Source organism: Zophobas morio, unplaced genomic scaffold (genome assembly GCF_036711695.1).
Source record: "Zophobas morio isolate AGI-343-1 ecotype UQ-CSIRO unplaced genomic scaffold, CSIRO_AGI_Zmor_V1 ptg000011l, whole genome shotgun sequence".
NCBI classification, from domain to species: Eukaryota; Metazoa; Arthropoda; class Insecta; order Coleoptera; family Tenebrionidae; genus Zophobas; species Zophobas morio.
In genome coordinates this window covers 23,684,750-23,709,660 of record NW_026972116.1, presented here as the reverse complement: position 1 = coordinate 23,709,660, position 24,911 = coordinate 23,684,750, and the positions used below count along the sequence as shown (strand labels likewise).

The window sequence follows — 24,911 nt, the reverse complement described above, 5'->3', positions numbered from 1 at the left end:
TTTGCAAGTTTTCGAGTTTTCAATTTCTCCATTTTTCAGCTTTTCATTTTAGTAATTTTTCGTTTCTGGATTTTTCAATTTTCCGATATTTCAGTTTTACGATTCCTTACTTTTTGGATTCTTAAATTTTTCAATTTTTTTTTTTTAATTTTTCATTGTTCAATTTTTTTGTGCTTCTAAATTTTCGATTTTTCAATTTTTCGATTCCTCAAGTTTTCCATGTTTCAGTTGAGGGATTTTTCGGTTTTGAGATTTTTCAATACTTCGATTATTAGTTAACTAAATACATTTTCTGGTAGATTTCGAGCCCTAGAACTTAATTCCGGCCTCGTTGCTTTGCTAACTCCAACAGTTTTTCCAGAATCGGCTATGAAATATCAAAATTTTTGGAATTTTCGAAAAATGTATCTTTAAACCCGAACATTTTGAAAATGTCAGGTCGGGATCTACTTCTAATCTGGTATTTTTTGAATCGTTAGACTTCAGCACAGACTTTTGATAACTTCAAAAGATAGTACTTTTTCAATATATGTATTGTTAATTATGTAAGTCATGAGTATCCAAATTTAGAAATTTTCGGGTGTTAGATATTTTCAAAATAAAATAAAATAAAAAAAATAAAAAAAAAATAATTTCCTCAAGATTTTAAAAATTTGCAGAAAAAATTGTTAAGCTTAATATAAACGAGATATATTTTTTCATATATTTAAAACAATTTTATAAATTATTCTTAAATACAAATTTAGTTTAGAATATTGGAACCTTAAAATAAAATTCGTAAACTCAACCTTCATTCAGTAAACCCGGTAAAATATTTCCAAACAAATACATCTCATGGCCAAAATCAGTCTTATCTTAGCAGCTACTAGCCCCGCCCACCCACCCTCTCTTTTCTTAGAAGGTACGTCATTTGCCAAAATCAGTTCTATCTTAGCAGGTACTAGCCCCGCCCACCCGCCCTCTCTTCTCTTAGAAGGTATCTCATTGGCAAAATCAGTTTTATCTTAGCAAGTACTGATGTCTAAGTTTTACAAAAAATGATCAAAATTTGGAAATATTACGAGTTTACTAATATGCACAAGGCAGGAATTTTAAACATCTTCTCGTGTTTTTAGTTGGTTGACGTCATCAAGATTACGTGGGCAATTAGATAAAATTTTGGTTAGCGTTTTACCATATGCACGATATCCTAAAGTACATATAAAATTAACAATCGATCCGGTAATTTCGGAAATTATCTGTCTAGTAAAGATATTCACAAATTAACAACAGACGGATAGAAACGAGAGACCTATTTTTTCATATTTTAGGGGTCATGAAACGTCGGGAAAACATGTACCCAATTACAATGCTTTCTGAGCTTACGTCCCTTTGTCAAAATTCTGATTTAAAAAATTTCGATTCTTTTAATTCGGATTTAAAAAAAAATCAGAAATCAATAATCTCAGTTTTTTGATTTTTTTTTAATTATTTTGAATTCAAACTCCAACAGTAGCCGAAAAAACAAAAGGTAGGAGTTTTTGATAATAATAAATAGAAATAGTGTTATTTATGTTACAAAGTTTACTCGAATATAGTCCAAGAAATACTGCTTCGTTGAAAAATTATAAAATTTGATGTTCTGAATTTTATTTTTCACGACAATGTCTATAAATGCAAGGTGGATTCATAAACCACAAGCTTAGAATTATGTTGTTTTATAAAATTTAAATAGCATGTACTATGTAAAACATTTAGGTGACGTCATCATATTGTTAGTGGGGATGAAAAGGCAAATTTTGGTTTTCGTTTCATCATCTACACGATATTCTTCACATCCAAATAAAATTTGATAACAATTAGACAAAAAATAGTTCCGGAGACACACGGGCGGAAATGGGGACCCTATATTTTCATACTCTGGGAATTATGAAACGTCGAGAGAACAAAAGGTTACGCTCGGGGAGGAAAAAATCACAAGAAAATCAGCGTTTTATTTTTTTGGAAATATTTTATTCCAGTCAGCGTTTACTTTTCATAATATATACCATTTTCAAACTATCTGAATTATAATTAACTTTAATATTAAAAAAGTCTTTCTTGTGACTTTAAATTGTGTAGAATATGGACGTTTCCCTGCCAATTTCGAGTCTTAAAAATTGTGTTCTTTTGTGCCGATATTAGTAAGAATGCAAAAATAAGAACATGATGTGCTATTATTTATTTTATCTTTGCTGAGATCACCTCACATTAAAAAAATATATCATTATATTTATGTTGTAAGTATTATAAACATGTACAGAATTCAGCTCGTTAATCCGATGCAGTTTCTTAGAAAGATGACATACTCTCAATACGACTACGTAAAACGTTGAAAATAGAGTTGGCCAGTTACGAAACGTCTAAAAACGCTCTCATTTTCTCACTTTTTCACCCTAAAAAAAACATGTAAATCCCCAAACATAATATTCTTGTTATCCTCATCAGTAAATATTTTAATTGCATCCAACAGCTTTTTTAATGTCAAAAGTGCAAACATTTTTACAGTGAAAGATTAATAGGTTAATAATTGTCTTGTGGCTGTGTGCTTAACCTTGTCATTATTTTTAGACCCCGCCATATGCGTGCCGGGGAAACGCCACTGACTAACGATAAAACAAAAACAATTAAAAACGCCAATTATAAATAAATAAAAACGATAGGCATCAGGTCCTAAATCCGGTCCCGATAAATGACTTCATAATCATACCTTACGGTATTTTTACAAAATAATTTTCAGAAACAAGATAGAGCATTGAAATCTAAATAAATGTCAACTTTGATTACACCGACACTTTAATCGAATTTTGCACACCTAACCAAGGTAGATCGATTTGCTTCAAGCAAAAAATTCTGGTAAATCTGCCACATTCTTCGTCTACCAACCAATTTTACCCATATACGGGCTTACATTTAAGAGCAATTGGTCACACTCGAGCCAACGCCTCTTGCAACATCCACCGAACCACATGTAAATAAAAATCGACCTTCGTTCAAAGGAAATAAATCAACGCAAGTCAAAATTGACATATCAATTTTGTCTCGGTATAATACCCGTACACAATCAAATCTCTCTTATCCCCTCAAGCGACTATAATAAATTTCCCCGTTCGGAATACAATAATTTTCGTATTAAAAAAAATCTCGGACTGACGAGGAGAGATTACTCAACACTGTAACAAACTCGCCATCCGAGATCCTTTTGCAATTTCCTACGGTCAAATTAAATCCAACTATTACATACACGACTCGTCCGAACATTAATTGTAATTTATTATAGCTTTTGGGCATTCACCGTCAACGGAACTATTCTTGAATGGCGTACAAAAAACCTGGGAGTTTATTTGAGGAACATACCATTCCGATTCACGGACCAAAACGCCACGAAGATATATAGTCTGGTCAGACCATGATGAATAGAATCCAACTAGTGCGAATTTCGGTGCAACGGAGAGGAATTTGATTGCACTTTGTCTGCATTTTTAAGCAACAGATAGAAGTGGCAAATGGAGGACCTACTTTATTCTTGCGCTAGAGAAGTAAAAACGCGTCAATCGTCAACCAGCCATCTATATAAAAAATTAGTAAACAGGAAAAGTTTTATGACACACTAATTCAAGCACTATTTTCCTCGTGAAATAAAACTGTTCCAATTCCATCGTGTTTCTGCTATGCAAATAGACACTACAACAAAATTAAAAGCCACCAGATCGTTACAACCCGTCTGGTTTCCAGATATTTTCAAAAACACCCCACAACACATTATTATAACGCGATCCGGCGTTACACAATTTCATTTTACTTGCTACCACTTAGACAGGAAATTGAACTACCGTCACCGTTATGAAATTTTCATAAACTAAATTTACACAGACACCGAGAATCAATATTCAATTGAACACACTTTTCACTCTGTCAGAAATAAACATGAAACGGCTAATTCAGCCCGAAAAAGACATTCGAAGTCAGTTTTGACTGCTGAAAGCTTCTATTTCTAAACAACGAAGTGACACTTCCGGTCAAAATCGCGCATCAATAACAATTAGAGCCTCGGCCCACTCATATCAAGCAGATTTCTATTTTTGGAGGACGCTAAATCGACAATTTTCCATTATTTAACGCGACGCTAGTAGGCACGAATCAATTCAAATACGTTATCGTTTCTGTAAATTGTAATGTAAACAGCTGAGTTAATGTTTAATTTAACTTTATCGGTTTAGGATAGTCGAGCCGGAACGAAAAGCGTCTTCGGCGTTATTTGCTGTTAGGAATAAAAATACACAGAGCTTAAGCGGCGGATTTATTATTACACAAAGGGGGCATGTGGTGTGGGCCATGTGAAGGTGGATAAATCGTGATGTATACATGACGAGTTCCATTAAATTAGGGTCTAATTTATATAGGTCGCATTGAGAACAACACATCAAAAATGTATGAAGTTTGTGGAAAAACAATTTCGTGGATAAAGCGATATGGTGGTTCGGGGAAGTGAGGCGAGACGGAAAAGGAGATGACATAAGTTGTTATCGTTTGTTGATATCAATTTGACCGTGGCTGCAAAAGTCAAAAATTTGCGAAAAAAGCGAAGCGATTTGTTGTCTACGGAAAAATTTTGACGTTACTTCGAGAATTTCAAAAATTGAGTTTTTAAAATCGCTAGTGCATTCATTTCGGAAGGCTTATCTAATCTTCGCCATGTTTGTTTTACAAACTGCAGTTTTAAACAAATCACTAGAAATGAATCATTTTGATCGTGGATTTTCCACTATCGAGTACCAAAGTTAAATAAATCAAAAACATCTAAAAATAATTTTGGGATGTATGTGCATAGAAAACATTTCCTCCAACTGATCCCTTAAAATCTACCCGAAAAATACGTCTACATCCAAAACAAAGTGTACCCATTTAAAATTTCAATTTTGACACTACAGTAATGTCAAATTAACAAAAGATTAGATCCAAAAGTTTACCACAAATTAAAATTTTAAATTACCTTTTGATCGTGTACTCGTAGTGTTATAAACACAGTTGTAAGATTATTTTTACGCTATATCGTAGTCCATTTATATGGCAACGAAGTATCAAACACTTTTCACAGGAAATTTTCACACTGTGTCTACTGGAAATTTTTCTTATGTAACTTGATATAAATATAAAAAATAAACTGAAGGACAATATAGCATATCCAGCTTTTCCCAAAAATTATAAAATTTGATTATTCGGCAAAATTTTAAGGCGACGTCATTGAATTGTTAGTGGGGATGTAAGTTTTACTGTCTACTTTGCCCTATTTAAAGGGGTCTTAGAAAAAGTGGAGGATTTAAGTTGATTACTACAAAAATTTACCATTTTTGACATGTTTTAAGTTTCTTGTTGTCGAAATAAATCTACACATATTAAGAAAAAAAAGGCAAAATCTAGACCCGCCCACCCGCCCTAACTCAATTGTGATGATTTTTTCTATTGGTTGTGGGCCAAAAAGGCGGAGCTTAACTGCAAAATCCTTATTTCTCTACAAAAAATTAAAAACATGTTTTTGAGTATCGTGTTGTTCAAAGAATACTCCGTATATTAAGAAAAAAACAGAGCCAAAGATTAGGTCCCACCCATACCCGCCCCGATCTCATTTCTCAATTGTGACTTTTTCATTCGTTGTCAGATCGAGGGGCGGGGCTTAATTGCCAGATGCATGTCTACAAGAATTTATCATCTTAAACATGTTTTAAGTTTCTTGTTCTGAAAAGACGACTACGTACATTAAAAAAATAGGCAAAATATAAGCCCCGCCCACCCGCCCTATCTAATTTGTGATGATTTTTTTAATCGTCGAGAGTCACAGGAGCGGAATTTAAATGCAAAATTCGTATTATTTTCCTACAAGAAATTACTATGTAAGACATTTTTTTGACTATCGTGTAAGTCAAAAAATACTAAATATATAAAGAAAAAAGTAAAGCCAAAGATATTAAGCTCCACCTATACCTGCTCTGGTCTAAATAGTAATGAAGGTTTCATTCCTTGGCAAACCTAGGGGCGAAGCTTAATTGCAAAATCCTTATTTTCTTAAAAATTATCACAATAGAGATGGGGTGGGTGGGCGGGGTTTAAATTTTGCCTTTTTTTCTTAATATACATAGTATTTTTTGAACAACACGGTACTCATTTTAAATTTTTTGTAAAGAAATAAGTATTTTGCAGTTGAGCTCCATCTCCTGGTTCACGGCGAATAAAAAAAAATCATCACAATTGAGATAGGGCGGGTGGGCGGGCTTTCATTTTGCCTTTTGATTTTAGTATGTGTTGACTACTTTTCACAACATGAAACTTAAAACATTTTTAAAATGGAAAATTTGTATAAGGAAACATCGATTTTGTAATTAGGTTCTGCCCTATAATTGCAAAATCCGTATTTCCTTACAAAAATGTATCATGTTCTAAGTTTCTTGTTGTGAAAAGATGGCTATGGCTAAGAAAAAAATAGCAAAATATAATAAATGTCTCAATTCTGATGATTTTTTTTTAATCGTCGTAAGCCGAGGGGCGGAGCTTAATTGTAAAATCCTTTTTTTTTCTACGAGAAATTACCATGTGAAATATGTTCTTAACTAATCGTGTTATACACAGTAAACTATGTACATATATTAAGAAAAAAATAAACCCAAAGTTTAAGCCCCACCCATATTCGCCCTGATCTAAATAGTAATGAAATTGTTATTGGTTGACAGACCTAGGGGCGGAGCCTAACTGCGAAATCCATATTTCATTAGAAAGATTTACCATTTTACACGTGTTTTAAGTTTCTAAGAATTAAAAAATTCATTACAATTGGGATGGGGTGGGTGGGTGGGATTAACATTTTGCCTTTTTTTTCTTAATATACATAGTATTCTTTGAACAACATGATACACAAAAACATGTTTTAATTTTTTGTAAAGAAATATTTTGCAGTTAAGCTCCACCTCTTTGGTTCACGGTGAATAAAAAAAAAATCATCACAATTGAGATAGGGCGGGTGGGCGGGCTTACATTTTGCCTTTTGATTTTAGTATGTGTTGACTCCTTTTCACAACATGAAACTTAAAACATGTTTAAAATGGAAAATTTGTATAAGGACATACGTATCGATTTTGTCCCACAATTAAAATCCATGTTTCCTTGCAAAAACCACTTTAAGCATGTTTTAAGTTTCATGCTATGAAAAGATGGCTGTGTATATTAAGAAAAAAAATACAATATAAGCCCCGCCCACCCGCCCTGTCTCAATTCTGATGATTTTTTTATTCGCCGTGAGCCAAGGGGCGGAGCCTAATTGCAAAATCCTTATTTCTCTAAAAGAAATAAAAACATCTTTTTGAGTCTCGTGTTGTTCAAAGAATACTATATATGTTAAGAAAAAAACAAGTCAAAAATTAAGCCCCACCCATATCCATCCCAAGCTCAATTGTGATGAGTTTTTCATTCGTTGTGAGATCGAGGGGCGGAGCCTAATTGCAAAATCGATACTTTCGTTCAAAAATTTACCATTTTACAGATGTTTTACTGCTACATATTTAAAATATAGGGGTTTCAGTGAACAGATGATTAAATGGCTTAAGATTAATGGACAAATGCAACTTCTTCGAAAAATTATACAAAGTTTGCAAATTTTATTTTTTATGATTACCCGTCTAAGCTATGACTGTTAAACTAGGGTGAAGAAGCATGTTATGCGCATGTTTGAAGTGAATTTTCCATAAGAAAATTTTGTTCTGACATGATGAGAATTTAACAAAGATACATATAACAGTAACATGTTAAACAACAAGACGGATTGAGCAATAAAAAAATATAATATTAATAAAAAAATCAAGGTAGATTCGTAGCCCACAAGTACAGGGCTATAAAATTTAAATAATCTTAATTATGCAATGGAATGAGCGGACGTCATCAAATTTTTGGTTCATATTTTTTATTTTTTTCTATTTTGTTTTGTAGATGTCTAATTTTTTAAATTTATTATTTTTTTGTACCCTTATTAATGGAAAAATGTGCATGTATTTATTTTATCTTTGCTGAGATTATCTCATATGTAACACATCAACACATCGTTAATGGGGATGATTAAATAAATTTTGGCTAGAGTTTTACCATCTACACGATGTTTCTAAAATACTTTGACGGGAGACTATTTTTTCATACTGTAGGGGTCATGAAATGTTGAGAAAACATGAAAATAGGCGTCTAGTAGGTGGACCCTATTACAATACCTCCTGTACAGATAGTAGTTTTGAAAATTCAGTGGACATAAGACAGCCAGTATATGTTTTTGCGAATGAACCTTAAGGACGATTTCAGTGTTTAGTAGCTTATAGATGAAATATATGCACTGTACATGTTCTCTTAGTTGAACACGCTGTATATACAAGGTCTCTAAAAAATCTGAAAACTATTCGCTATATATTTTCGAAATTGTCTTTTTATAGCAGTTTGTTTTATTATATATTAAACAAAAATGTTAAGCAGAACTAAAGCAAAAATTATTTAACCAGCAAAATGTTAAAAGAGTGACAATTCCGTGCTTTTTCCGCTTTTATAAATAAAATAATTCATGTGTCACACACATATTTTGCTTTATAATATTAAAAGCTAATTTTTCCACGTAAACATCTGGAAACATAAAAAAGTATTTAAAACAATTATGAACAAACTTTTTTCACAAAATACAATTTTTGCATAATAAAAATTATTCTTTCATTTTTTCGAACTGTGTTCCCAGTTTTATAAATTTAATATTTATCTAATGAGTGAAGTAAAGATTTTCACTGAAGGAATTTTAGGTCAACAACTCACTGGCAATATAGGCTGCCGTTTCGACTGACTTAATCGGAGGTTATAATATGAATAAACATTAAATATAATTTCAAAATTTTGTGATTAAAAAGTGGCTATTATAAATGTGTGTGCTATAAATGTGCTTTTTTAGGTTATGCAGTGATCAATTTTATTTACTTTTTTACCCTTTGACGTCGAGACTATTAAAACTTTTTTTTATAAAATCGACAGCTGATATTTCTTGTAGTAAGATTTAATTATAGTATTTAAAAATCGTCACCAATAAGTAAGAAATTTGACGTCACATTGATTTCGGACGTCAAAAATGACGTCAATGGGGACGACATTTTGTGACGCAACAGTGACGCTCATCCGGAAATCCTTATACATTATCTATTAACTCATCTGTGCCTTTAAATCGTAAATTACAAAATTGAAGCCATTTTTATGCAATTTAACACAGTAATACTTTAAGTGCTTCGAAATGTTTACCAGGTTTAAATGTGATCACTACCCTGATTTACATGCACTGCTCTATACTTACGATCTTTATCACCGCAACTCCAATAAAAGAAGACCTTTTGATAAATGTAGTGCGCTTCACCTTAATAATGCTTCATTACAAGTTGTCAATGTAAAATCAAATGAAAATAATCCAACACCGGACTAAATTGATGCGATTGAAACGTCTGATACCACCCGAAGTCGTTTCAAAAATTACAATTTTAATGTGAAACTTGGCACAATTCATTGTGACGAGCTTTTTGTACGAAAGCACAAATATTTGCGGTCCCAGGTCAGACTTTTAGGTTAATTACACTCAACTAATAAACACGCAGGCAAAGATTAACACACTGAGCAAACAACGCCAAAATTTTGAACACCACGTGGAAATGCTATTTCCGTAACGGGAGCAAGTATTGAACTATCCATAAATTATTTAGCTACAGAATGTTATTCAAGGCTTAATTGGAAGCGAGGGTATTTATAGATTGTGCTGATAAACCCTTTGTTAACTGGAGGGAAAGTTGAACCGGTGTGCCAAAAATTTCTGTTCACTAGAAAATTATTTTTGAAGTTGAGTTTGTCTCGTTCTGCTTCAGGTTTTCACTGTGTGTATACAATAGTGCATTGTATTTACTGGCAAAATGCACAATTTATGTTAAAAACACGAGTGTCAGTGGAGACTTTAGAATTTAGACACTCTGTTTTGATGGTTGTTTGGACGTATTAATTTCGTGTAATTGACTAAACAGGTGCATTCAGCGGTGATAGTGCTAATCTTTGAAACGAAATACCAGCAACAAAGTTTCCCCAACGCACCTCTATGATGCCTGACATGGTGACTTCCCGTCCCCGAGCAGCACGGCTGCTCCATGTACATGGTCCAACTATTCTCAAAATCGGCATTGACATCAAACTTGAGTTCCACCAGCACCGTCACAAAGACAAACAACTTGAAAACCGAAAATCCCTCGTTTTTCCCACGCTCCATCTTAGCACGTGGTCTGCACAACTTCTCCAAAATCAGCATAAACCACCAGACCGGACCTTCGCCTCATCAAAGCCCGTAGGTACTCGTAAAGCGCGGTCCCACCGGCGAAAACACGGGCAGCGTCCGCGGCCGAATAAAAAACCAAACAAAACGTGAATATTTACAGGCACTGTCCTCGTACTCATACGTCGTTTAGTCGCTGGGGTGGGTCGCAGCGACGCTTTGATTCATCAAAGTTGCGGAAACGCCAAACGGCATTGTTTTACGTGCGTGGCAAGAGCGGTTCACCGGCGACCCTCACGCTAGCGTGTCACGAGTCAGACTAACTCGAGACCGGCAGCGAGTAAATGGCCGTCCTCATCGCACAGCGGTCGGAAAAGCAGTCGGCTCACTCGGGCGCCGTCGACGATTCAATCCGCTATCAAACGTGCGCGTGCATCGGCCGGACCTGTCAAAGAGAAAAAGGTTGAGGGGGGCTGATTTTTTACTGTGATTACTTCTTTCCGGTGCTGGAGATGGAGTGAGTATTGTGGTATTGTTGGTGCTGGGATGTGCAAGTGAAAAAATGAAAGCGATGGAGGGTCTTGGGGAGTGTGAAAGGGTGTCTTGTGGAGAAGGTTCGGGGAGATCAGGAGTGGATGGTGACATTTTTCGAGATTCGGGCGCTGACAGAAGGGACGAATTATGACCAGAAGATATACATACGGCGTTTTCGGCAACAATAAATCGACAGAAATCCGAATGCTAAACGCAGCTTCACCTGGAAAAAATTCGGCCTCTATTTTTTTTAAATCCCTACTGATATGACTAAAATGGCCACTTTCCGATCAGTTATAATAACTCTATATGTAACAAAAACATTAAATAAAAAATTCTCCGTGTACGAGAGAAGGTACAGTAGCTTGGTGTTTATTTTTTGCCTCACAATACTTTTTTAAGTTCTGTTCGTAAAAAGAGACTCGCCCTAATAATTTATAATATTTGGACGGTAGATAATACAGTGGTTTCTAAGTTCTTAATAGCCCCTATAAGTTTCAAGTCGAATGCATAAGCACGTGTGACGAAAAACTATATCATTAATTAAAATAAGAAACAGTTTCGGACATAAGCTAGATCCTTACATAACACCGCTTATAGCACAAAGCTGAAACTTCAAAAGTGACAACAGTTCGAGAAAATTAGTATTTTCATAGCTAAGTTTGTTTTCAACGCATTAATTAAAATCCCTTTTTTCTGCCACTTCAAGAGCAGATTTCTCAAAGAGGAATAAACTTGTCCAAAGTTTTCTTCCGGGGAATACTTTATTTCAAACATAATACTTGATTTTCTTCAAAATTTTCAACAATCAATAGATTTTTAACATAAAACGGAATCTGCATTCTTCAGTAAACACAAATACAAAATTTGAAAAAAATCGGTCGAAAAATAATTGAGACACCTATAAGCACTGAAAATCTTAATGAAACACACGGTATTTTTATGACGACATAATATGTTTTTTAAACAAGAATCTGATCATTTTGATTGAAAAATGATTCTGTGCGGAGAAAAATCTAGTAACAAAGTTAACTTATCTTTCCATCCTTTATCACGGTCAGGCAGCTATAGCTGCGACTATTATAAACACGTTAAAATGCAGTTGTGGTTTATGAATCAGCCTTCACTTCTAATTAAAACTATTTTCCAAAATTGTGTAATATTTGTCGTGTGAGGCGTTGAATCTGAGCAACTCGAGCTCGGTTCGCGTGAGTTCGAATCCCATCCCCGCCGACATTTCTTTAGGACTTTGAATTTGTTTGAATGTTGACTTCAGGTGGTAGGGAAGTTCTAAAAAATTAAGACACTTTTTTGAGGGACAATTTAAACATTTACATGGATTAACACCTTGAGTTTTTTTTATAGACTTTGTATATACCTAGATGCAATGTCAGCGAATTTCAAATAAACAAATTCAATTTTTAAGTACCCTTTTGACGTCAAAACTCTTTCAATGTTTATAAATTTATAATCTGAACAAAATTCACGCAAAACATTTATGCTGTGAAAATTTTATAAGACCTAAAACATCGTTTCAGAAAATCATGGAATACACTAAAGGATTTATATAGTTGTTTTTTTTTGTTCACAAAGTAAAAATACACATACTAGAATTTTCATAAGACGAAAAAGCTGGCGGTTTTATTAAAATTTTAGAGATAAAAAGACATTGTTTGTTTTTGTCAATTTCGACGCCATTCTGTACCTCTAGGCAAACTTTTAGAACTACTGGCATAAAAAAACAGTCGAGGGTTATTTCTACAGAACTTTTCTCGCTCAGTACAACAATTACAGCTTTTTAGAAAAATTATAAGGTTTGATTGTGAGAATTTAATTTTTTATTTTGATAATCCTTCTAAGTTAGATGTAAGGGATCGTGCTGTGTGTTTGTTTTAGGGGAGTTTTCCTATTACAAAATTTTGTGATGACGTCATCAATTTTTCCAAGGATACCTATATCAATTTAGATCGATGCAGTGTAAAATCTATTATTAATCACAGTGATTTAATTAATAAAATAAATTGTTTTATTCATTAATTTTTTAGACACCCTATACCAGGTGTCTGGAAAATGGCTGATTAACTCTCCACTACGCTCTTAATAATCAACTGGTGAGTCTGGGAAAAATAGTAAAAGAAATCCTTTTCACATTTTAGTGGAGTTATAATGATTTTAAAAGTGGTTCTTTTGCTATGTTTAAAAACTAAACAACACATTCGTTATCACAAAAACTAGTAATCAACCAGGTACTAACCCCACCCACCCGCCTTCTCATTTCTCAGAGGGTATCTCACTTGCCAAAATCGGTCTTATTTTATCAGATACTAGCTCCGCCCACCCACCGTTTCTGTTTTTATAGGGTATTTTATTAGCCAAAATCAGCTTTTTGTTAGCAGGTACTAGCCCCGCCCACCCACTCTCTCTTTGCTTAGAGGATATGTCATCTGCCAAAGTCAGTTTTATCTTAGCAAGTACTAACCCCGCCCACCCGCCCTCTCTTTTCGTAGAAGGTATCTCATTTCCCAAATTCAATCTTATCTTAGCAAGTACTAGCCCCGCCCACCCACCCTCTCTTTTCTTAGAAGGTATGTCATTTACCAAAGTCGGTTTTAAAAATAAAATAAAATACTATTTTGTATTTTGGAGATGACGTCATCCCATTGATGTACATGATGTTCCTAATATGTATTCCTAGTACTACTACTTGCAAAGATAAGGCTGAAAAATATTAAGAGTAGTCACTGAAATAAAGACGAAGTAGGTGGGCGGGGCTACTGCTTGCTTATAAGGCTCTTTAGAAAAAAGGCAAACTTAGCTCCGCCCACTATTTTTCTCTGTCATCTTATTTTATTTACTATAAAATGGGCATTGAATTCTATTTCAACAAGCTGTTGACTCTATGGAAAAAAAAATTCGATTTGCAGTTTTCGTTTCGGTTTGTTATTTCCTTTATTTCTACAATTTTTCGATTTTCCAACTTTTGGTTGTTTCAGTTTTTAGATTTTGCAATTTTTCGATTTTCAATTTTTCAACTTTTCGATTTTTTAATTTTTCACTTCTTCAATTTTTCTATTTACAACTTTTCATTTCGGTTTTTTATTTTCTTTATTTCTTCAATTTTTCTTTTTTCTTCGGTGTTCTAATTTTATTAAGTTCCTTATTACAAACTGTCTTTTTTTCGATGTGAAATTTTCATTTTTTGAATTTTCAGTGTTTCGATTTGCAAATTTTTGGTTTTTAATTTTTCGGTTTTAGAAATTTTCCATTTTTCAGTTAATAGAATTTAAAACTTTTTCATTTATTGGACTTTTAATTTTTCAATTTATGGATACTTGAATTTTCAATTTTTTATTTTTTCAATGGAGAAACTCAAAAATCGAAAAATCAAAAGATTTTTTTTTTCAGATTATAATTATTATTAGATATTTATAATGAAAACTAGAAAAATTCCAGATCAAAAATTAAAAAAACGAAAAATTGCAAAATCGAGAAATTGAAAAGTTATAAATAGAAAAAACGAAAAAATTAAAGAAACTGATATACATATACATAAAAAAAATGAGAACAATCGGTCCGGTAGTTTCGGAGATTATCTGTCTAACAAAAATCGGCACAGGCAGACATACAGATAGACAGACAGGCGACAGACAGACCGAAAGGGGGGATCACTTTTTCGTACTCTAGGGGTCTGGATTCTGGATTCTTAATTCTTTTTTCTTCAGTGTTCTAATTTTATTAAGTTCCTTATTACAAACTGTCTTTTTTTCGATGTGAAATTTTCAATTTTTGAATTTTCAGTGTTTCGATTTGCAATTTTTTGGTTTTTAATTTTTCGGTTTTAGAAATTTTCCATTTTTCAGTTAATAGAATTTAAAACTTTTTCATTTATTGGACTTTTAATTTTTCAATTTCTCGATACTTGAGTTTTCAATTTTTTAGTTTTTCAATGGAGAAATTCAAAAATCGAAAAATCAAAAGATTGAATTTTTTTCAGGTTATAATTATTATTAGATATTTATAATGAAAACTAGAAAAATTCCAGATCAAAAATTAAAAAAACGAAAAATTGAAAAGTCGAAAAATTGAAAAGTTATAAATAGAAAAAACGAAAAATTAAAGAAACTAATATACATATACATACAAAATTTGAGAACAATCGGTCCGGTAGTTTCGGAGATTATCTGTCTAACAAAAATCGGCACAGGCAGACATACAGATAGACGGACAGGCGACAGACAGACCGAAACATGGGACCACTTTTTCGTACTCTAGGGGTCATGAAACGTTGAAAAACATGAAAGTGGCAAGTCAGCCGATGAACTTGATACGCTCAAGAAGTATAAAGTATTGTTACAAAAGTCAAACAAATTTGCTTTTCTTGTTACTAATTATTGTAACAGGGACTATCCGGCGAACGGCTAATTTTATGTTTTCCCGACGTTTTGCGATCCCTAGAATGTGAAAAAAAGGGTCTCCCGTTTCCGTCTGCCTGCCTGTCTGTCGTCTGTGTCAATATTTATTACTTTATTAGTATGGATGGTTAAATGCCAACCAAAATTTATCTAATCGTCCCCACCAACAATGTCATGACGTCACGGAAGATCTTGTGTCTAATAACTTAGACCACCCTGTATAATGTGGAAATACATTTTTTAATGTATTTGTTTTAGAAACGAAAGTGATTTTCATTCAAAACAGTCTAGTATCGATGGTTCAAAAATTATTCCGCTGTGTGTTTAATATACATTTTTAAACTATTTGATTACAGTAATCTGCAAATGTTAAAATTCGCATACAGTGTCATCTTTTTCTAGCTTTAGATTGTTGTTACAATCTAGTCACCTTTCAGATGCAATCAACAAGGATTATTATTATTTACCAATTATTATCTATGTAAAAGAATTGATCGTTTCAGAACCCAGGTTTTTGCTTTTTACTAAGTCAACTTTATCGATCTTGAACGACAGAGGTGTTCTAAAACTGTACTCTCCATTTTGTTAATATTGGATACTTTGTATTTGTTGTTACTTTCAACAGAAGTTTCGAAACTCGTTGGAACTTGGTTGATATTGTCTTAGCCCATATGTGAAGAAAAAATGTGCTTTGTGGTAATAGTAACCAAACACATAAGAAGCTAATGGAAGTGAAATTTGATTTCTAAAGTAGCACAAAGTTTGACTCAACTCAACTTCACTCACCTATTATTTATAAACTACGAACGAAGTTGTTTAAGTAATGTCATACATTTCGTAGTTTATACTTTTCGCTCCCACTCGATACACCTAAAACCCGATTTTAATCAATCCGCCAGTTTTTTCTCAAGCTACAAACAATAATATTTCCCGTGTGTCAGTCAATATTGCAGTTACCCAACTTCCTGAAATATTAAGCACAGGCAGCTTTCCGGCGCCCCCCGTGGTCTCTCCACCCACGCACCAAAGGGCGGCACAGACGCACGTCATAAAATAAGTTATTTCCTTCACTCGTGGGTCACGAATAGCCTTGCCAACTCTTGTGCAAAAACTAGTAATCAAGATGGAGATACAAAAGATGCTGCTATCTCTTCCGATAAAAGCTTTCAGACACTGTTCATAGTTCCTCAGACGCGAGGCGTTTTATAAAGAAAAGTTCATCTGAGTCCGAGTTTTTGCGCTCCAACTTCCGAATTTTCTCATTTAGAGTTTAGTTTAACTTAAAATCGGGAAGTGTATAATTTGGGAAGTTAATCTATCGTGTAAAACCTTAACGTTTGCTGCGCTCTACCTATTCAAACAAATCTTCGGAAAGTTTTTATCTAAACTTCACGTTACCCAAATTGGTGTGTGTGGAGGTAATTCTTGCCTGGAAAAACTTTGTTTGGGGTGAGTAAGGAGACGATACGTCGGTATAAATTTGTTTCGGTCGGTAATCCTACTTGACTGGCTTGTTGGGAAACGTACATAAATGAGACGTAAATGTCAAGTTATGGACAGTTGATGAACTAACATCACAGGAGGCTAGAACTTTGTTGATATAGATGGAATATGTTTTAGGGGCGCTTGTGTATAATCAGAGGAATGTTAAATTAATAGAGGAATTAGGGACAAGTTGGCAAACCTTAGAATTCTTGCCTAACATCTTTTTTTATTTGTGTATCGTTTCTTTGATTTATCTAGAAAGCGATTATCATATTATCTATTATCATAGCATAGTTTCAAAAGTTGTAACACACTTGATAAAGCTGAACACCGCACTAGACAGTCACACATTCTATTAGATCAGATAAATCCTGATGAATGGCGAAATAAAATTAAGGGCAAATTTCGTCCCTGTTTTCAAGAAGTTGCAATATATAGAGGGTTTCAAGTGGACGCACAAACTAGGGCACTAGATAATGTTGTAGTGGTAGGGTGGGGAAAATATAGAGATATTTAGATGTCTAGACATCACAGAATAAGTATTGTTACAGGGAATGCTTTTATCTGGTCAAGTTGGCAATTCTGGCCTGTTTCACCCTATATAATATGAGTGTTTCACTAAATATTCAAAAGTTACTATTGTTATTCTTAATTCATCTTGTATATTAGTTACATTTTTCTCTCGCATAACCGTAGTACAAAAGTCCTGTAATTTATTTAAAAAAAGCCGTCTCTAAACCCAAGTTTCCGAACCCAATCAACAATATTTAGGTTAAATTCAAGAAGGGGTCACATATTTCACACTTCCGTTTACAAACGTATTTCTAGTTTTGTTTTGGCATGCATTTACACCACTAATAAATAACGGAAAAAGTGAATCTTCCAAAAATATACGCCTTTTTCTATGTAAATAAGGGCTATATATACTATTTAAACACTAAATTTTCTTTATACTTTTGGAAATTTCATTGTACCCTATAAAATTTTATTGGCAATAACGAGACGGACAGTAGTACAATAGCAAAAGATATTTACAACTTAAGTTGTCTCGTGCCGGTAATCCCTAGATGTTAGAAACCAGAATAACCCAGGTCCGGGCAGGGACCATCGTTACTCATGAACGGAAACGACCATTATTTTATGAGTATAGGGTAGAATGAAATTTCTAAAACTATACCAGTATATTTTTTGATAGCATTTCCAAGAACTTAATTTTTCAATATGAAATTTTCGACCTTTTTTTGACCAATATTTTCAAAATTTTGTTATGAGACTAAAAGGATACTGTATTTTTCGACCAAGAATGTCGAGATCTACTGCCAGAAATTTTTCTAGGAGTATTTTCAAAAGCTGAATTTTTCAAAACTCCCCTTTGTGCAAATTTTGACTTTTGTTTGACGACTTTCGAAAATTGCCTGGAGATATTTGTTGGTAGTGTTGGAATGCCAGAACTTACTTCCGGCCTCATTCCTTCGAAAATATTCCTGCCATTTTTTAAGAAACATCAACAAAAAGTGCCAAATATTAGAACTGAAAAAAATAGAAATTTTCGAACCCAACATTTCTAAAATTCGCCTTCGTGGCCATTTTTTTTGAGCCATTTTTCAAAAGTTCAATTTTTCAGTGCTCCTCATTTAACGAAATTTTTGACCTTTTTTTCCATGTTCTTACATATTTTCCTACGGGGATTTTCTTGTAGATTTCGAGTTTCAAAAGTTATTTTCGGTTTCACTTCTTTGAGAATTCCTAGAATTTTTACAGAATCCTCAATATATATAAAATATTTTTCAACTCAGAACGTCAGGATCTACTTTCCAGAATTTTTTAAATTTTTTTAGGCTATTTTTTTAAAAGTTCGATTTTTAAATTCTTCCCAATTGTGGAAATTTTCACCTTTTCTCGACAACCTTCGAAAATTACCTGGTGGTATTTTTTAATAGTTTTCGACTTTGAGAAATTATGTCCGATCTCATTTTTTCGTCAATTCCTACATTTTTATTAAATTAAGTGTAAAAAAAAGACTTTCGAAACCAATGTTTCTAAAATCTTCCTCCACGACCAGAAACATGCTATATTTTTCGACCGGGCAGGTCGAGATCTACATCCTAGAATTTTTATATTTCTTTATGCTACTTTTTCGAAAGTTCAGGTTTTCAATACTCCCTCTTTATGAAATTTTAGATGTTTTTTCGACCGCCTTCGAAAATTACCTAACTTGTAGATTTCGACTTCCAGGAGTCATTTTCGGCTTCATTTCTTTGAAAATTCATACCATATGGCGATTTTTAGGATTTAAAAATTTGGTTCTCAAAGACAATATTTTGAAAATCTTGTTCCGTAAACATGCTATGTTTTTCGACTCATTGCATCAAGGTTTACATCCCAAAATTGTTTCTATTTTTTGGGGTTATTTTTTCAATTTTTCAAAACTGCCCCCTTGCGAAAGTTTTGACCAGCTTCAAAAAGTACGCAAAGGGATTTTTTTGTAGATTTTGTTATATGTTTTAGGCTACTTTTTCAAAGCTCCATTTTTCAGTATTCCCTTATGAAATTTCAAGTTTTTTTCGACAACTTTTGAAAATTATTTAGAGATTTTTTTTGTAGATTTTTATCTCCAGAAATTATTTTTTTGAAAATTCCTACCCTTTTTCGAACATCCATCGCCAATATGAAATATGTCAAATTTTAGGAATAAAAAAAATAGTTTACAAGCCCAATATTTGAAAAATCTTGTTCTGGGACCAAATGTCTATATTTTTCTACTCAGCACGTCGGGATGTACAACCCCGATGTTTTTAAATTTTTTTTGAGCCTCTTTTCAAAAGTTCAAATTTTCAATTCTCCTCATTTAACGAAATTTTTGATCTTTTTTCAATGATCTTACATATTTGCCTACAGCGATTTTCTTGTAGACTTCGAATTTCAAAAGTAATATTCGGTTTCACAATTCCTGGAATTTTTACAAAATCGTCAATATAAAATAGGACAATTTTTAAGATTTTTAAAAATCTTGATTTTCAAACAAAATATTTTGAAAATCTTGTTGCAGGACTAAAAACACGTTATATTTTTCAACTCAGCACGTCCGGATCTACTTTCCACAATTTTTTCTATTTTTTAGGCTATTTTTTCAAAAGTTCTAATTTTCAGTTCTCGCCAGTTATGAAAATTTTCACCTTTTTTCGACGACTTTCGAAAATTATTTGCTGGTATTTTTTGATAGTTTTCAACTTTCAGAAATTATGTACGACCTCGTTTCTTCGTCAATTCCTACATTTTTATTAAATTAAGTATAAAAAAAAAAAGATTTTCGAAACCAATTTTTCTAAAATCCTCCACCATGACCAGAAACATGCTATATTTTTCGACTCAGGACGTCGAGATCTACATCCTAGATTTTTTATATTTTTTAGGCTCCTTTTTCAAAGCTCCATTTTTCAATATTCCCTTATGAAGTTCTCAATTTTTTCGCCCACTTTTGAAAATTACCTAAAAGGATTTTTTTGTAGATTCCCGCTTCCATAAATAATTATTTTTGGCTTCATTTCTTTTAAAATTCCTATCATTTTTCGAACATCCATCACCAATATGAAACATGGCAATTTTTAGGATTAAAAAAAATTGTTTACAAATCCAATATTTGAAAAATCTTGTTCTGGGACCAAATCGCTATATTTTTCAACTCAGCACGTCGGAATGTACAACCCAGATTTTTTATATTTTTTCAAAATTCAATTTTAAATTCTCCCCTAATGAAATTTTTGACCTTTTTTTCGACGACCTTCGAAAATTACCTACAGGGATTTTCTTGTAGATTTCGTCTTCCGAAAGTTATTTTCCCTTTCACTTCTTTTGGGAATTCTTACGATTTTTGCAGAATCGTCGATATGAAATAGGTCAATTTTTAAGTTTTTTAAAAATCTTGATTTTCAAACAAAATATTTTGAAAATCTTGTTACAGGACTAAACACACGCTATATTTTTCAACTAAGCACGTCGGGATCTATTTTCCACAATTTTTTTAATTTTTTTAGGCTATTTTTTCAAAAGTTTGTATTTTTCAATTCTCCCCAATTATGAAAATTTTCACCTTTTTTCGACGACTTTCGAAAATTATCTGCTGGTATTTTTTGATAGTTTTAGACTTTCAGAAATTATGTCCGACCTCATTTCTTCGTCAGTTCCTACATTTTTATTAAATTAAGTATAAAAAAAAATCTCGAGACCAATTTTTCTAAAATCCTCCTCCGCGACCAGAAACATGTTATATTTTTCGACTGCGCAGGTCGAGATCTATATCTCCCAGATTTTTTGTTTTTTAGACAACTTTTTCAAAAGCCCAATTTTCAAATATTCCCCCTTATGAAATTTTCGATTTTTTTTTGACCATATTTGAAAATTATCTAAAGAAATTTCTCGTAGTTCCCACTTCCATAAATTATTTTTGGTTTCATTTCTTTTGGAAAGTCTTGTGGGATCCAAACACGTTCTATTTTTTGACTCACCACGTTGAGATCTACATCCCGGAATTTTTTGTACTTTCTAAAGTTTCCTTAAAAATCAATTTCTTAATCCAATATTTTCAAAATCTTGTTCTGAGAGTAAAAGGATACTGTATTTTTCGCCCAAGAATGTCGAGATCTACTGCCAAAAATTTTTCTAGGAGTATTTTCATAAGCTCAGTTTTTCAATACTCCCCTTTGTGCAAATTTTGACTTTTTTTGACGACTTTCGAAAATTGCGTGAAGATATTTGTTGGTAGTTTTGGAATGCCTCATTCCTTCGAAAATATTCCTACTATTTTTTAAGAAACATCAACAAAAAATGGCAAATATTAGAACTGAAAAAAATACATATTTTCGAACCCAACATTTCAAAAATTCGCCTTCGTGACCATAACATTACATCAAGGTTTACATCCCAAAATTTTTTCTACTTTTTTGGGGTTATTTTTTCAAATTTTCAAAACTCCTCCCTTGCCAAAGTTTTGACCAGCTTCAAAACTTACGTAAAGGGATTTTTTTGTAGATTTTAGCCCAAAAATTATTTTCAACTTCATTTCGTTGAGAGTTTCTACCAGTTTTCCAGATTCATTACTATGAAATAGGGCAGTTTGAAGGATTTTAAAAAATCATGGTCCCCAAACACAATACATATTTTGAAAATCTTGTTCCAGGATTAAAAAGACACTATATTTTTCGACTCAGGACGACCAGATCTACAATTTTACGTCCTAGATTTTTTTTTTGTAGATTTTTACCTCCAGAAATGATTTTTTGCTTCATTTCTTTGAAAATTCCTACCCTTTTCCGAACATCCATCGCCAATATGAAATATGTCAAATTTTAAGATTAAAAAAATAGTTTACAAACCCAATATTTGAAAAATCTTATTCTGGGACCAAATCTCTATATTTTCTAGTCAGCACGTCGGGATTAACAACCCAGATGTTTTTCATTTTTTTTTGAGCCATTTTTCAAAAGTCAGTTTTTCAATTCTCCTAATTTAACGAAATTGTGACCTTTTTTTCCATGATCTTACATATTTACCTACAGAGATTTTCTTCTAGATTTCGAGTTTCAAAAGTTATTTTCGGTTTCACTTCTTTGAGAATTCCTGGAATTTTTATAGAATCGTCGATATGAATACGTCAATTTTTAAGATTTTTAAAAATCTTGATTTTCAAACAAAGTTGTTCCGGGACTAAAAACACGCTATATTTTTCAACACAGCAGGTCGAGATCTATATCTCCAAGATTTTGTGTTTTTAGACAACTTTTCCAAAAGCCCAATTTTCAAATATTCCCCCTTATGAAATTTTCGATTTTTTTGGACCATATTTGAAAATTATCTAAAGGAATTTCTTGTAGTTCCCACTTCCATAAATTATTTTTGTCTTCATTTCTTTTGGAAAATCTACATATACATCGCAGAATTTTTTGTACTTTCTAAGGTTTCTTTTCTAAAATTTTTTTGACCTTCAAAAATTACCCAGATGAATTTTTCTGGTAGCCTTCGATTTCCAGAAGTGGTTTCAGGCCGCATTTCTTCGAAAATTCCTACCATAAAAACTTACGAAATTTTCGATTTTTTTGACCACCTTCGAAAATAACCCAAAGGGGTTTTTATATGTTTCGAATTCCAGAAGCTATTTTCGGCTTCATGTGTTCGAAAATTCCTACTACATTTCCGGAATCGCCAATATGAAATATGGCAATTTTTAGGATTTCGAACTGAAACTTGGACCACCTGCAGTAAGTCTAAATGTCATTCCGTCTTTTCCAGTTTTACTTCATTGCAAGTTGCGATATATATTTTTTTAATCACACAGCGTAGTTGATAATATGCGTCCTTGTCTCTCTCCGATACCAATTCATATTTCGTTCACTAGTACAGTCGTAATGTACAATTTAAAAAAATGGGGAAAACATGGACGTGCTTCCATAAAAGTGGGATGCACTATACGGTATTTATATTTCATGCTATTTTGAAACGTTATATCGGCTGTTTCAACGAAAAACGTAAAACAAGCGATCTACGTTTACGCGAATTCCCAAATTTACTGCCGCTAGCCGAATTCTACTTTATAGCTGCACCTCCCCGGACTTAATAACTGTGGATTTGTGCCTAAAAAGCTTATAGCATTCTGAATTGCTAGACGCACTTTAGCCACATCAGTGTTAAATTCCTTATGATCTTCACAGCTTTCATGTCCCGTCAAGTGGCGACTTGCTGGAGACGACTGTAACATAATAAAAGTGACCATAAAAAACTGCCTTCATCCCTGTTTTCGGTTATTACGCCACATAAAAAATATGCTTCTGAGTGACACCGCGCTTAGCCCAATCGCAGAAATGAAAGCCAATGAAGTGAGTAAACAATGGACTCTGAAGAGCACTCGACGTCGAAACGACGACGATATACTTAAAAATTTAATTAGGAAGTAAATGTCGGGGTTCGACGTTGACGGCGACTTTTTAGATCTGATGTTTACTCAGCGAAGTTGTAAATCCGTGTTTGTTTTTGAATGTGGCAAATCAAAGGTGATCGATCATTTAGAAGACGCGATTTTCCCTTCAGCTTCGTTTGTAACATCAGAAGCACTTTTAGTAGTTGTATAAAGATGCATCGTTCGGCAATCCGTCGTCGTAGCGAAACTGCACAGGACAGAAGGTGGCGTTTAGAAAAGCGGAATAATTTCAATCCGTGCTCGTGGTCCGGAAAGTAAGCTCCCCTTTCTGAGCGCTAAATTACTTACAGGCCGATCAAAGAAGTCCGCGTTCTGTCACACTTTCCTATTCACTTGATAAACCCCTTTTGCGCTCCTCCGAGTAGTTAAAACTCTACCTATGAACTCGAGCCCGCTCAGTCTCCCAACTCTATTTCTTTTACTGCGAAAATTTTCTTAATCAAATCTAACGTAGCACATCAAGCGGAAGTCTCCAGTGGCACATAAAATTGTATGGCCCCGTAAAAGTTGCGATGATTGAAAATGTTCGACGAAAACATATTTGGCAGTGCCGTCTACTTGTTCTTAAATTTACGACGCTCGGAATGGATAATGGCGGACTTTATGTAAAACAGAGTTCATTTAAACAATAAACCGAAATTGTGTTTGGCAGTCGCTGCGCCGATTCGCAAATCACACAGATCGCGAAATTCAATCAGAATCGCAAATCACTTCTTAGCGAGATCACAGCGACACCGTAATCGGAACGATCCCGTTATTAAAATATTTGTATTCAAGTGAAAATTCTAGTGCCGCCCTGGGCACCATAAATTACGCAAATTCTCATTTACATCGACTCTTTATTGCGCACCCCTTCGGGAAGTCGGCCGCTTTCAACCCTTCCACGGGCGTTTTGTCCCCGATTTGTTCAAAAATTGCATTGGTGCATGAAGTGGAATTCGCCGGAACTGCGACGCAGCGAACGGAATCGAGAAAAATTTAAACTTGGGGAATTACTCGAAAATAATTAGTTCTGGAATCTTTCACTCGCACTGACGTTGTTTCTGAATTTTGTGCGAAAATTTTATCATCCTACTCCACAAGATACTAGGGGTAGGAATCCCGCGCTACAGACGTATGGTGCGTCAAGGAAAAGAGTGGTTCTACGATTTTGACTTCTGCTACTTAAAAATAGCGACTCTTT

General features: G+C 33.5%; 1 protein-coding gene across 2 annotated transcripts in view; it reads right to left on the bottom strand.

Annotated features, from left to right (window-relative positions):
- The window catches only part of LOC135127253 (semaphorin-2A), a 917,845-nt gene that overhangs the window by 169,689 nt on the left and 723,245 nt on the right, over positions 1–24,911 (bottom strand). Inside the window, exon 1 of one of the 2 annotated variants that reach the window (XM_064053680.1) lies at positions 10,153–10,664. The exons of the other annotated variant lie outside the window; for it this stretch is intronic. Within the exon in view, the coding sequence (XP_063909750.1) occupies positions 10,153–10,363 (211 nt within the window). The 5' untranslated portion in view covers positions 10,364–10,664. Of the gene's footprint in view, positions 1–10,152; positions 10,665–24,911 lie in introns of those variants that run through there. 2 annotated transcript variants of the gene reach the window in all.